Genomic DNA, 15,646 nt, shown 5'->3' with positions numbered 1-15,646 from the left:
AGTGGAATCATGACCACACTCCTTTTCTCTATGACTAGATGGGAGAAGGAAACCAAAGTTCTGGAAGGGGGTCCCCAAACCTTTTTTCTGTTGTTATTTCTGGGGTCATTTAATGGAAAAGGTTGAGAACCACTAAGAAGGGACTAGAAGTTCAATTGTCTGCTCTCCTCTGACTGTATGGTCTTAGACAAGTCATGTGTGTTGTAACCTTAACCTCTCTCAGTGCCCGTCAGCCTATCTGTAAAATAAGAATAACACTTACCTACCTACTGGTAGGATTAAGTAATTCCAAAACTTGGTTGGGCTGACGTAATGGGGGAGGGCACTACAAGTGGTCTGTCCCCCTCCACCACCCTTTGGACCCCACATACAGGAGGGAAGAGAGCCAGATACTTAACAGAAAATGGTTCTAGGAAAAACTGCAATTACAAAAGCAGGGAAAGAAGGCAAGTAATCACTCTTGTAGCCTGGCAGCTGCTTGAGGGGGAAGAGAAATCAAAAATAAAATGAGGAGAGATAAGGACAAGGAAAATATAAACAGAAAAATCACCAGCCAAAATTTTAAAATGTAGCCAATTAAAACAGAGGAGTTCAGTTCTACATACTTATCTCCTTAAGCAAACGCTGCTTAAACCCTATTTCATGTGTTTAATGTTTAACAAGTGCTTAGTGATAGCATTTTAAGCTAAATCTGAAGCATCCCCTTGTACAAGACCCAAAATACAATAAAGTTAGTGCAGTTCTGCTGAGTGGTGGATGAAGCACAAATACAACTGCACAACCCTTATGTGGCATAGCGCAGTGCACCTTGTCAACTCTCTGGGGGGACACATAAGGCAGGGGATTAGAGGACAGAGGAGTGGCCAGTGGGTCAAAGCCCACCAGCCAAAAACCCTACATGGGGCACATGCAGCAACGGGGGCTATGATCACTACTACAGTCCAAAAAGAACAGGAGGACTTGTGGCACCTTAGAGACTAACCAATTTATTTGAGCATAAGCTTTCATGAGCTACAGCTCACTTCATAGATGCATCTGTACAAGTATCCCCTGCCAAACCACTGTGTTGGAGTTAAAAAATTCCATACAGCAAACCCTGTGTTGTTCCCATGCCCGAGCCCCATCTAATCTAATTTGGCATGAAGATTGGCATTTGGCTTTTAACTAGGAAAGCAAGACCCAGCAGTTTGTGAAACTTTACAACTTTTTCTTAAATTTAGGATTTTATGAAGCTTCTCGAAGTTTCACAAAAGATTTTCACAAAAGTTTAAACCATTGTTTAAAAAAGAAATTGAATTAAAAGTCCTGCATGTCCAAATAAATGGAAGCTACTCTATGCAATTAATAACTGTTTTTCACTGAAAATCATCCCTGCCTCTAGGACCAGCAGGGGAATAAAATGGAAAACATTCAGCAGTGCACGACTTGTACTTGGATGGCGGGAAACAGAATGTGAACCGCAAAGATTTCAAATTTGTTCTAAAAGCTACGTTTTTTGAGGAATTTCCCAGGCCTCAATCATGCAAAGGCTCATGCACACGTTTAATTTACATGAGATCCTCACATATGTAAGCGTACAGGAGCTTCTCAATGAAAGTCATCCCGGTTAACATTGTTTTGTTGTTACGTTGCTGATCAATTAGGGAATATGCTTGTTTAAAGTTGTGTAATGTTCCCTTCTAACATCATTTGGCAGCCCCCTGCTTCATCCACTGCTTGCAGGAAGAGCAGCCCATTGGAGCTAGCTGGTGGGTGGTTGGAACCAGGGTGGACCGGCAGCCCCCCCATCAGCTCCCCGCTCCCCTAAGTTCCCTGTGCAGCAGCTGCTCAGCAGGCTACCAATTGTGGACAATTCAGCTGTCCCTCCCCCCACTGCCATGTGCTGCTCCCGTCCTCTGCCTTGAAGATGCTCCCTGAGACTCCTGCTTGCTGTGGGGGCCGGGGAGGGGAAGAAGAGGGGGGCTAATGTCAGGGTGTCCCCCTCCTCCCTGCTCCTGCATCCCTCTTACCCCATCTTCCATAGAGCAGGGGGGACACACGGATGGAGGGGGCTGCAGTGGTCTGGTCTCAGCTTGCTGATCTAATTAACAAGGCAGTGTACTTCTGATGCCACTCTTCATACTTAAAGGGGAAATGCACATCTCTATCTCTCAAATACACACAGGGTGTGTGTGTCTGTCTCTGTCTGCCCTCCCTCCTTTCCTGCTGCCTTGTATTGTGTGAGAGTTAACCCTTGAGGGCTCAGCCAATTGCTAGTTCATCATTTAGCAGTAAGGCATTCCCTGGGAAATATCCCACCCTCTGACTCCTCCACCTCGACCAAGCTTCACAATCATCATCACTGTGTACCAGTATTAAATTGTTTGTTTAAAACTTATACTGTGTGTGTGTGTATGTGTATATAGATATAGTCTTTTCTCTGATGAAAAAAGTTTCCCTGGAACCTAACCCCCTCATTTACATTAAGTCTTATGGGGAAATTGGATTTGCTCAACATCATTTCGCTTAAAGTCGCATTTTTCAGGAACATAATTACAACATTAAGTGAGGAGTTACTGTATGTAGTTTGGGCCTAAACTTTGGAATTGGTGAGACTGTAATGGCTGCTGTTTCTTTATAAACTGATTGTCTTACAAACTAAGGCGCCTCAGCACCATTCCCATTCACTGTGTAAAGAGATAGCTCAGTGCTAGGAGCCAAAGAAGATGTCTGATCAAAATACATACAGCCATTTGATCCAACTACATGACACATGCACTGCACTACCGCATATTATATGTTTATTTATTAGATCAATTCTGTGCAAAGTGGTCCCAAATTAAATAAGGCATCAGGTAAATATTAAAAATCATGAAATAAACAATACATATATGTAAGTTGTCATGTGAAAACACACAGTGCAGCTATAGTTTACACTATGCGTTTCATAATCTTTAGTATTCAACTGATGCCTTATGAAGGGAAAGATCATTTTACGCAGAAAAAATGTTCATGCTGGAAAACAGACATTACGGGATTAGTATCCTGGTTATTTGATGTGGGTCAGTTTACTAATAAAGTTTGGAAGATTCTGCAAAGTGGATCCTATTCAGAAACATTCATATAAAGACAATGGTATAATAAATTTAAAGGGCAAGAGTCTCCAGTATGTTCCAGCAGCTTTGTGACACTCTGCCATACACTTATTTTAGTTAGCCAGTTAATTAAACTGGGTTTACAGCTGCTTTGCATCACCAAAATGGAACAAAGCAGCTGGAACTTCCTGGGGAACCTAGCCTAATAGGACGAGAATAAGAGGCAGCGGTAGCACCAAAAGCGTAGGCAGGCAGGCAGGGGAGACGATCTCAGATTTATAATCCTTCTTGCTACTCTGAGACAGCCACGGTAGAGACACGGGAAACTCTGGATGGTTGTAGCAGCGCAAAGGAGGAAAGGTGGGCCTGTGGTTCAAGTACAGCACTGGGAATTAAGGTATCTGGGGCTCTCTTCATGGCTCTGCAATAGATTCTGTGTGACCTTAAGCCTGGTGTTCCCCAGTGTTCTTATCTGTACAGTGGAGACAATTGAGGTGACCAGATAGTCAAAATGAAAATAAATATACACTTGACACTCTTTCCCCAACAATAAGCCTGTTCCCATACTGACCTCCTTCCCTCAGCTCCTGGGCTGTGACCTACTTCCGCTGGGCTGGTGATTCTGAAACAACCCGCCAGGTTCCCCCTATAACAGTGTGGGAGTGGCGCCCCGCAATTCTATCACCAGCTTCCTTCTGGCAGTGCTGCTGTGGCTGTTTTCCCCAGGGGCTAGGAGAATGGCTTTGCAGAGCCTACAGCAGCACCCTCTGCTGGGGAGGAGTGCTGAATGTTGCTGTTGATTATAAATTGGTTTGGCAGAATTCTGTTTGTTTATTATTTCAACAGACAATGTTGATGTTTATTTTTAAGCATTTTTCCTATTTTATCTATTTAATTTTTCAGAGTTGCAGGAAATTATAGGAGGATCAGCCAATGGGGGGTTCAGACAATAATTACTGATAACAGGAGATGTTGAGATTCAAAAAGTTAAAGCTTTAAAACCACTAAAGAACAAATTATCAATATATGTCAATAGATACTAAGTGTAAAAATATCCTTAAGTCAAACTCTAATAAGTTCTGAAGCAGCATTTTTCTTACTTTCTCTACCTGTAAACTTGTATTATCGTTGATGGAAATATTTTTTGTCCTTGCATGTTTGTTATGGTGAAATCGACATTTACCAACATTTACCAATAAAAATCGAATTCTTCCAAGTCTAACTATAAAACAGCATAGGTGTTGCATTTTAAAACTCAAAATGCTGAGGACAGGCTGAATTTTACTGAAAAATGGGGGGAGGGAGTTCACTGTCCAGGGGAAGGGAGTACAACAAGAGGCTATCTAATCACTGGAAGGATAACGACACTATATACCTCACATGATCGTGGAGAGGCTAAAGTTGTGAATGTTTGCAAAGCATTTTGAGATCTTCTTATAGATGCTGTAGAACTGCTAAAATTATTCTCATTCTCCTGGAATAGCTAACAGATGGGTAGCAGTGGATTGGTAGGCAGGCCTGGGTACCACGAGCTCACCGCACTCAGCCAAAACAAGAATGAATGGGAAATGATCAGATGCGGAACAGAAATATCATAAGAAAAAGCAGAGAGGAGAGCAGAGTCTTTTTTTCTCTTTGACATAAACATTATACCACTGCGCCACATCATACAGTCAGGCTAGAAGCACTTCTAGATGTTCAGCATCCAGATATTTTCTTATTTCTTATTAGTCTTAGGAAACTTTGGTTCATAGACTCAGGGCCAGTCTTCAGGAAAAGAATGTTTTTTGATTCACCCCTCTCTCACACTAACCTGGAGATCGCTTTGTCTAGGGTATGTCTTTATACAAATATTTTTTAAACCACCAAGTGAATCAACATCATACCTACAGTATTACAACTGAAAAGGTATCTTACCTGGGGAGCCTGGAGGGCCTAAACCAAAAACAAGCAAAAGAACACGGGAAACAAAGAGAAAAAATGGTGAGTGTAACTTGGCAGCTCAAGTAAAACCAACACTAAACTCAGCTGATTAGCATTAGACCAAAACAAGACAGAAAAGAACTTTCAAACTTCTGAAGAGGCACTTATGGGTTAAGCTATTTTGAATTAAAAGTAAGTACTGAAGCATTAGTGCAGATCCAGCCAGACTTGCTGTATAATTACTTGTGAGGATAATCTTTCAAAACACCCACTTTATATGCCAAGCCCAGTCATTTCTTAAATTTCCAGTGATAACAATTTGACAAGAATGGCCTCTGAATTCTCCATTCTATTGAATGAATTAAATCAGGAGACAGGTGTTTATGTGCCTTTTCACAAATATGCCCCTAAATCATCCATTAATTATTATGTTTACATTTCTTAGTGCCTCATAAGGAGTTCTCTAAAGCTTTGGTTGTGGTAATGGAAGAACAGGTCTACAGTGTCTCAGGTTAAACGTTGCAAATGTCATGAGAAATTTTTTTTAGAGAATATCCATTCCAAAGTACACACCTTCCTGGGTAATCAGCAGGAATTCAGAGATTTGAAATAGGATGGTTAAATATTTTCTCCTCTCTAATCCGCAATAACTTTATGGCTAAATAACAAACAGGCTCCTTTTACTTGTAATTGTTCTCTGTTTGGATTGGATCTGGTTGCCTGTGGGAGTTCACCGTTTGGTAATACTAGAAATTGGATTCACTCTAGTAGTTCAAGGGATATGTATAATACAGGACATTCCAGTGGAAGCTGTTGAAGTCTGTTCTGTCTGTGACTTCAACTACATCGAAAACAAACCTCCACTAGGTGTATGCAAAATATTATCATTCATTTTCCATGGAAGAGAAGCTTAGTGCTACTATCACTTGAGAGCCCATAAATTAGGGTAGCTTTTACAATGTATGCCTATGCTAATACTTTGCCCTGCCAGAGCAATATAAAGGGTCCTTACTGTACATGACTTCCATGCCCATAATTCTCATGAGGCAGGAGTAAACAATTAATACAGGGCATAATAAGAATTATCTGTTCTATGTAACTTCTGGTAAAACATACTTTGATCAAAAACTGGGGAAAGTTGGAAGATAAGAAGAGAGATTACTGCTGGGATTAAAGAACCAAATTCTCTGTACTAACATTTTTACCAGGGCTACAAAGAATCTTTTTCTAAAATTCTACATAGAAATTAAAGAAATAAACAGATCTCGGACACTAAACCTGACAATTTTAAGCATTCATTAAAAAGCTTTATCGGAAAAGTGAAGCACAGTTTAGAACAGCACTAAATCTGCACTGATTTTTTTATAATGCTGGTAGATGCTAGTTAATACCTTTTCAATACCCTTTAATACCCTTTTCAGTCAATTTTCCAAGAAATGCCTGATTTTTTCACTGCAGATAATTTTTTTCCTTAGTACTCTCACTCACTTTGTCATCTTGAACTCACTGAAGACCCTAGATGTCCTTTTATCAGATAGATAAATAGGAAAAGTACTTGAAATGTAGCCAATGTAACGAAGACAGGTAATGTCTACCGTGTAAGTGAGCTATTGTTAAAGCCAATGTTGGAGTGGGCTTAACTAAGATGAAGATTCAGGGAGTGCATAGAAAGGGATTTAGCAGGCCCCGGAGTAGTGTGAAGTCAGAATTCTGGAACCCAACACAAGATACATTTAAGCTGTACTTGACAGTGGAGTTGTCTTTGTTCCAGTCAAATTTCACCTGCGCTTTCAAAAGGAGTTTTTGTGTTTTGTCTCCAATAAATCAAGGCCAGATCCATACAGGGGAAATTTCCCACAAAATTCTACTCATTTTGAATTCAGGTCAGTTAAATTGATATTAAACCCTGTTGGATCAGTAGTTCATACCAACTGCAAATGGCCTGAACTGTTTTACTGAACTGGTTTCCAAACCTAAGTGGTTTACTTATTTTCTCATTTTCAAGTACGTATATCAGCTCCAGCATCTCAGTCTTCTATATACTTTGGCTAGCAAAGCCAAGACAGAGCCCTTGGAGTAGCTAAAGCTTTACATTTTCTTGTTTTCCCAGACCATATGCAAACTTCTCATGCCTTCAGCCTGCCCCAGCCATCAAGTATTTTGAAATTCCTATGGATTTCTGAGAAACCAACCTTAGAGTCTCATGATATGACTATCATCATCCTTCAGAGTCCACTACTTCCACTCCTACCTTAGCCATGGCAGTTGCTACAGTGATACAAGGCCCTCCCTCCCTCTGGGTTGTCCATCCCATGCTGATCTAGAATCAAAAGGCTAAGCTCCAGTCATTAATGGTTGTATAGCACCTCGAAGATGCCGAGAGTTATTAAGTACCATTATTGAGATCCCAATTCCGTAATGAGCTCTGCAAGAGTGATAGGAAAACTATCTAGGAAATAAACATCCCCAGGAACAATGTTACTCTGGAGACTTTTTAATCAGATCAATAGTATCATTCCTATAATAATTTTAGACCTACAAGCCTATAATTATCTCAAGCCAATTTTTCCTCCAAAAATTATTTCATCACCAAGCATACAGCATTCAGCATAATACTATAGTAGTATTTGAAAACGTACCTGTTAAGCATATCCCTTTTGTGCTGTTACATAAATCCACCATCACACGGACCTAATATTACAGAAGTAAAATGTAAAATTCACAACAGTGCACTGAGGTTCAGTTTCTACAGAAAGGACAAACAAAACCTCTCTATGGTTCACTTCACTCTTCTGTGTGATTGCTGTGCAAAAAGCAGTTGGGGAAATTATCTACTTTACAACTACACCACCTTGTAGAATGTGAGCGAACTATTTAGGCCTTAACTTTGGCCTTCTGAAGACCGGCATATGTATTTGTCAATTATTCTATCTTTAAAAATCTGTGTATTGTACCATTTTAACAGCATTTAAAAAAAATACTGGATGGGCACATCTCTGGATGCAGTCTGGGTAGAAAAACTTACACCTTATTTCACTTAGGTTTTCATGGCTCTCTATCTGAGATAGGTTATCAAATATTATCAAAGCCAGCAGCAGCCAAATATGATCTGTGTTTAACTCATACATATGTCCATTTATGGGTCATTTTCCATCATGCAACATAACTTGCTTACCAGATCTATAAGGTGATTTTTACTAATTTCTTCACTTGACATAATACAGAGCAGCATGTGAATTTGGAATTAGATTATTGGAACCTCATCCATTTGTGGCACTACAATAATTGGGGCATTTGTTTGGATACTTGTAATCGAGAAAGAGCCACAATTCACCATCTCAATAAGACCATCTTTATAACAATGTCCTTAAGTTGTAGTAAGTATGCCTACTGATAAATTCTGGTACTGTATTTTTGTCTACATTTCTTTCTTTTTTATTTACTTCCTAAGAGTGAACATTGTACTAATACAGGGCTCAGCACTGTGAGATGATGAGTACTCTCAACTCCCAGTGATTTGAATGGCAGCTGGCAATGTTCAGTGCCTTGCAGAATCAAAGAGTCCTTATGTAAGTGCTAGCCAACATTTCTGATCTAAAATATGCTTTACCTCTTCCTTCACTATACTTACAACATCTATCTTCAGATGTCACAAGTATCCTTCCAGGGTAATATAAAAACCACTGCATTCTCTTTTAAATTGTATACACTGTCACTGTTGTAGCTAAGTTTATTTTTTATAAATCAAAAGATACAAAGGATAAAATTTTCAGCCTTCAATTGTGCTTGAGTAAAACTGCCTCCACTCAGCACACATGCATGCATTTGTTTTTGCATAACCTTGTGTGTGCCCTTTAAATAATCTAAGGACATGCAAGGTTTACCATTTGCACCTGCAAAACCTATTGTCAACCAACTGTCATTTAATCTGTTCTTCAATCAGGAAAGTTACTGGGGTAGAAAATGCATGCATCATGGGATCAGTAATGGGATATGTACTGCAGCTTTTGTTCGGTTGGTTATTGTTTCAAATCCAGCCCACAATGGTATTGACTAAGCTGTTGCTCCTCAGCAACAGTTCTGAAACCTGTGTGATTGGTGGCCTCCATGTAGCGCCTACTAGACAGGTGTCCAGGTCATAAAAAACAACCAATAAATTTAGCACTTATTAGCACCCTTGCTGGTAAACTCAAACAAGGAGACCAAGAATTCAATGGGTATGGAGAGTAAACTTTCCTCAGACCACCAATAAGTCCGAGTCAAAGCTCTTTAGCTGAGGAGCAAGGAGAAGTTTATACCACCATCTTCCCTGCTGAACTTCTACTGTGGATGGAGAATTTCTGTCTCCATGGCTGTCAATACAGCCCTTTTCATCCACTCTAGGCTCACTTTAAACTTGGTTTAAAAAGAAAAAGGAGAGAACTCCAAACACAGAAAGTGAGAGAGATACCAGGCTTCAAAGAGTTCTTCAACAAAATCAAGGAACTCAAGACCTGATATATCTATTGTAAAAACACAAGTCAAGTCAGTTTTTAAAACAAAGTATGATGCTGTCTTTATAAATAATTTAAAATAAAAACTCAGGATACATAAACAAAAACGATCTGGGACACAATGGTGGTTTGGTGTTTTGTTTTGTTTTGTTTTTGTTTTGTTTTTTGCTTTGCTATGCTATTCACCTATCAGAACCACTGCCTTCCATTTTTTTCTCTCTAGATCAGGTCTAGGGGTTCTGCAGCCTTAGACAAACTGGCAAAACACCACCCCTACTAGTTCACTGTCATCCACACAGAACACTAACTGAATGGTTTACTGGCCCAGATGTTGCTGCTCAAGATGATGGTCTACCTCAGAGGTTTTCAAACTGTGGTCCGTGGACCACCAGTGGCCCGCAAGCTCCATTCAGGTGATCCGCAGATAGTTCCCTCTAAGGTGCATGCCTTGGCGGCCACACACAACAGAATAAAGGACCACCCACCTAATTAGTGGAGTCGCACAGGCGTGGCTCCACTAATTAGGTGCCTGGATCCTGGAAAAGACTAAAAGATATAAGGTGAGGTGGTGGCCTTGGGGTAAAAAATGGGGATAGATGGGAGTGAGCAGTGGGGTGAGAAGAGGGGGTGGTGGGAATTTTGGACATGCAGGGCTGCAGCAGCCAGAGAAAGAGGCGACTTTCCCCAGCTCCAGGGCTGCGGCTGCCGGAGAGAGACGGCCCTCCTTCCCATCCTCAGCTCTATGGCTACTGTGGAGGGGGAGAGACCGCCCCCACTTCCCAGCCCCAGCTTGGGGGCTGCTGCGGTGGGGAAGAGAGGGAGAGACCCCCCTCCTCCCCAGCCCCAGCTCAGGGGCTGCTGTGGCAGGGGAGAGAGGGCACATCCAACACATTAGAAAGGTAAGACTACTAATATTAAAATATGAGTTGTGTGCTTTTATTTGTACAACAAAAAAACGTTAATTATTAAGGTTATTTTATATATAGCACTTTTATCCAAAGCGCTTTACAGTAGTTAACTGACAGTACAAACAACATTTGGAAAGAGCATTAAGCGGTCTGCTGAGACCTTCAGCAGTTTTCAAGTGGTCCATAAAAAAAAAAAAGTTTGAGAACCACTGGTCTACCTATTTGATATTGCCACTCTTACTCACACAATCAAGGCAAAGAGCACAACTGTCTGAAGTGCCAATAAACACCAAGTGGACAACATCATATGATACTTTCTACTGAGGCAAAGTTTCCTTTAGAGGCTCTGATTCAGCAAAGCACTAAGGGCTTGATCCAAAGTCTATTTAAGTTAATGGAAATCCTTCTAATGACTTCAGTGGGCTTTGGATCAGGCCCTAAAATACCTGCTTAACTTTAAGCATATGACTCAAACATCTTTTTAAAGTATTTTTCTTGATTGTTTTTACCTTAGAAATATCAGATCTTGACTTCCTTGTCTTTGCTAGAGAACTCTTCATAAGGACTGTCTGCCTTGGGTAAATGGGACTATGCATGGAGATTTTTAGTTCTAAGTTTGAAGGGGCTTTCTGAGGGCCAATCCTGCAAGGTGCTGAGTACTTCTGCAAGGAACAAAACACCTTCAAATTCCACTCACATCGGTGGGTGCTCAACACCTAGCAGGATCAGGCCCTCTTCTTCTGCAGAACTGTGTTGACAATTAGCATGTGTTAATTTTTTCTGAGGATCTTTCAGATTGCAAGCTACATTTCAGATCAGACAGAACAAAAATGTTCTTAACTGGCAAACATGCAAAGTAGATTCATTCACTTACAGTATTTCTCTTTCATTTGTACATCACTAAGTAAAAATATAAGATGATATTTCCAAAATGGTTTTAAGGCTACAGAAAGTAAAATGTTCTAGTAAAAACCATATGATCTTATGCAAAGGATTTCTTTTTCAATAAAAAGAGTTTAAGACAATATATGCAAACCTGATCTTCCTAACATCTGTTCTTAAATATGAGAAAATATAACATAAGCTGCTTAACTGCATAAGTCTTTGTGTTTTGTACCTTTAATCAAGAACTTGCCACACAACATTCTGATGCAAAAGAAAAATCAAAAGTACTTCTGTTGAAAATGTCAAGCCAATAAACTTCTATATTATCATAATTACATGAGTCACTTTTTGCAAGTAATCTCATTAAATTCAGTTGTTAGAGTGATAACATTTACATAAATACAAATGCCAATAGTTTATTAAGCATAACAATTACCGCGTTTAGTGTGGCAATACTGAAAATCCTTACTTCCATAAGTAATCCTTAAAGTCATTGGGAGTATTTACATCACTAAGGGGAGAGAGGGCGTCAGATTTGCCTTTTCTTGTTATTTTTGAACCAGGGCCTGCAGTCCTTACTCAGGCAAAACTCACAATGAGTTTCCCACATGTTGATGGTATTTTTTACTGAGTAGATACAGTAGAAGCAGGCCCCAGAGCCCCTGTTCTAGAAACACTCATGCACATGAGTGGAACCCCATATTCAGGAAAAATTCCCATTGAAGTGTGAGAAATTCAGTGCCGTTTTGCCTGAGAGAAGACCTCAGAATCTGGACCAACACTAACAAAGGGCTAATCCTGCTTTCCTTACCCATGCCACTAATCCCACTGATTTTAGATAACGACAGGTTTCAGAGTAGCAGCCGTGTTAGCCTGTATTCGCAAAAAGAAAAGGAGTACATAATGCATCCGATGAAGTGAGCTGTAGCTCACGAAAGCTTATGCTCAAATAAATTTGTTAGTCTCTAAGGTGCCACAAGTACTCCTTTTCTTTTTACTGATTTTAAAGCTTTCTCAGTGAATAAGGTTTTGAAGGAATGGGCTGCTAAAGGGATGACTAATATGCCTAATAATAAAAAAGTGGAAATGTGTGTGACTGTCATTAATTGTTCTGAATTATACAATGAGATTCAAACTAGTGGTGTAATACAGGGGAATATTTAGAATTTTAAATTCCTGAAAATTGTCATTTTATTTGAATTTATTTGTAAAGGTCTCTTTTTTACACATATTGTAACTAGTTTGAAAGCTTCCTGTAGTATTTTAACTAAATCCAATACTGCTCTTTTTAAATAAATAACAATTAAAATAGCCGCCTCTTTCAGGCAAAATTGGGAATCCTATCAGATCCTGTTAAAAGCTGTTGCTCTTATTTTGTCTGCACAATAGTCATCTTAAAAAACTTTAGTTACAACCTGTAAAACAATATAGTCTGTTTTATGGATTTCTCTGCCTTAATATTTGCAGGCTATAACCAGTGTTAATTTTTCATGGAAATTAGACTGAACAAAACATTGTGATATATCCTGTAGGGAACACAATCCCTGCAAGGGCAGGGGCTGACCAAACAGTCTTTTCTCATCTCTGACTTCTATGATATGGGAAACAGATGAGATTTGCTTTGCAATTCTGTAAATTTCACCTGCTGTTTCAGATTTGGGAACAAAGATGAGAAAGATCTTAAAGGACCATCACAGTGGAACACTAGAGAGATCATTAAGGGAACATGGAACCAACTACTACAAAGGCCATAGGTGCTGGAGGTTAGGGTGGCTTAGGCAGTCTTGTGATCCGGCCCTGCTGCAGGGGTCACTGTTTCTCCTCACTCACACATACACACACTTTTCCTGAGATGGGAGAAAGTCCCACCACTCTTCATTTAAGTTTCATGTTAACATTTATTTCTTAAAACATCCTCCAATAAGCTGGTGAATTTCACTAGTAAAGTTCTCAGGGCAGCGCCTCCCCGGGAGAGAATTTGACCCAGCCCTTCCCTTGGGAGAGGGAAGCAGATATGCCCTGGGGACTCCACCTTAGGCCACAGACCCTATCTCTTGGTGGACTCTCTGATGGACCCTTCCCCTGACACCAGCTCCTTGGAGATGCTCTCAGGGCCCAGCCCCTACCCCTAGGGGCGCACCCTACCGGCACCATGGAGTAGGTCATCATCATGAGCAACTCATCGTTCTCGGCCCGAACGTGGCCCCTGGCGGCCGCTCCGCGGTGGCTCCTCTTGTGCCGGGCGGCCCCTGGGGCCGCTGCCCCTGGGGCGGTGGGGCCCAGGAGGGACCGCAGGGTGCTGTCACTGTCTCCCCCCTGGGGCTGTGCAGCCTCCAGCTCCCGCAGCGCCGCGCTCAGCTCCCTCCACTGGCCCAGCAGGAAGAGCGTCCCCGCGGCGCTGAGCGCCGAGAGCAGCCCCACTGCGGCCAGCAAGCAGCGCAGCGCCCGGCCGCCGTCCCCCTGCATCCCCGGCCCGGAGGCGCGCTCGGGCAGGGTCCTGCGAGGCCGAGCGGCCGCGGCTCCCCGGCGCTAGCGGGCAGGCGGGGGCGGAGCGGCGCTGGGGACTCGCTGGCTCCGGCTCCGGGACGGGCTTTATGGCCCCGGGCACCGTGGGCTGCTTCCACCGCCAGCCACAGAGCTGCCCGGGGTGACGAGGCGGAATGAATGGGAGAGGCGGGCGCCGCGGGGACGTGGGACCAGGGGGCAGGGACACTGGGGACCTGGCACTGGGCAGGGCGGGGAGCAAGGGGCAGGGACACAGGGGACGTGGGACCAGGGGGCAGGGACATGGGGGACCTGGCACTGGGCAGGGCGGGGAGCAAGGGGCAGGGACACAGGGGACGTGGGAACAGGGGGCAGGGACACGGGGGACCTGGCACTGGGCAGGGCGGGGAGCAAGGGGCAGGGACACAGGGGACGTGGGAACAGGGGGCAGGGACATGGGGGACCTGGCACTGGGCAGGGCGGGGGAGCAAGGGGCAGGGACACAGGGGACGTGGGAACAGGGGGCAGGGACATGGGGGACCTGGCACTGGGGCAGGGCGGGGGAGCAAGGGGCAGGGACACAGGGGACGTGGGAACAGGGGGCAGGGACATGGGGGACCTGGCACTGGGGCAGGGCGGGGGAGCAAGGGGCAGGGACACAGGGGACGTGGGAACAGGGGGCAGGGACATGGGGGACCTGGCACTGGGCAGGGCGGGGAGCAAGGGGCAGGGACACAGGGGACGTGGGACCAGGGGGCAGGGACACGGGGGACCTGGCACTGGGGCAGGGTGGGGAACCAGGGGACAGGAAGGAACACAGGGGACCTGGCATTGGAGTGAAGGGAATACAAGGGGAAGGGACATGGGGACCTGACACCAGGGCAGGGCAGGGGAGTAGGGGGTAGGGACACGGGGCAGGAGGGATACAGGGGATCTGGTATATGGACTGGGCAGAGGACAAGGAGGAGTGACAGGTTTCTGACACACAGGATCCGAAAGAGCGGTTCCAGGCACACTAGGGTCCAGGGCCCAGGGCAAGTACAGGCACACAGGAGTGGAGGACCAGCGACTGAGAAGTGAGTATAAGGGTCGGAAGAGGACAGTGGCAGGGATACAGCTGAGTTGACATGGGTCAGTGGATCAGGCATAGGGGTTAGGAGTACAGCGAAGCGTGGATGCAGTCTGATGGAAGGGATTGGGAGATGAAGGGGAACAGGGTACCAGAGTATGGGACAGAGCCTCAGGACAAATACAATCAGAGACTGGCGCAGGGAGCAGCAGCATAGGACAAGGTTAAGGGAATGAGGATGATGGAAAAAGATGTGGAACATGGGCACAGTGCTAAGGGATAGGGAAAGAGGGGCAGAGGATCTAGGTTAGGACACTCATTACAACCTCTGGCTGAAATATTCATAGTGGGCATGTAAAATTATGAACCCAAAATCCTTATTTACATTAGGCACCTAAACAAATCAAAGTTAAGCATCCACTTTGAAAATGCATGCCTTGACCCTGGAAATTGAAATTAGGTCAGGCTATTTTTATGGGAAATTGCAGGACAGCCAAGGGGACAACCTTTACTCCTTGTTGCCTCCAACCATGATAGACATTTAGGTGCTTAAGTAGACATCACTACTTCCACTGGCTGGGGTACTATTGTGCTTTTGGCCATATTATAAAGATAGCTGTATTACGTCCCATTTTGCTGCTTGTTATATCTACAATATAATTTTGTAATTTAGAAAAGCAACTTCACGTTTTCAAGAGGTACCATATAATTCACTAATAACCATTTATATTATGTTATGGCTGTAGAACTGGGCACACCTCCAAAAGCTTTATGTGATTTAACATTTTATGATCATCAATGAATTATTTG

At 43.1% G+C, this 15,646-nt stretch overlaps 1 protein-coding gene across 3 annotated transcripts in view; it reads right to left on the bottom strand.

Annotated features, from left to right (window-relative positions):
- GLDN (gliomedin) overlaps positions 1-13,965 on the bottom strand; it is a 35,501-nt gene extending 21,536 nt beyond the window's left edge. The window contains exons 1-3 of one of the 3 annotated variants that reach the window (XM_048865809.2): positions 13,429-13,965; positions 7,637-7,688; positions 4,992-5,009 (exon numbers count right to left, since the gene is read on the bottom strand). In XM_048865809.2, the coding sequence (XP_048721766.1) occupies positions 4,992-5,009; positions 7,637-7,688; positions 13,429-13,749 (391 nt within the window). In that variant the 5' untranslated portion in view covers positions 13,750-13,965. The remainder of the gene's footprint in view (positions 1-4,991; positions 5,010-7,636; positions 7,689-13,428) is intronic. The other 2 variants (XM_048865806.2, XM_048865807.2) reach the window with 2 other exon arrangements.
- Between the last annotated feature and the right edge of the window lie 1,681 nt (positions 13,966-15,646).

Source organism: Caretta caretta, chromosome 10, assembly GCF_965140235.1.
Source record: "Caretta caretta isolate rCarCar2 chromosome 10, rCarCar1.hap1, whole genome shotgun sequence".
Taxonomy (NCBI): domain Eukaryota; kingdom Metazoa; phylum Chordata; order Testudines; family Cheloniidae; genus Caretta; species Caretta caretta.
This window is presented reverse-complemented; position numbering and strand designations above follow the sequence as displayed.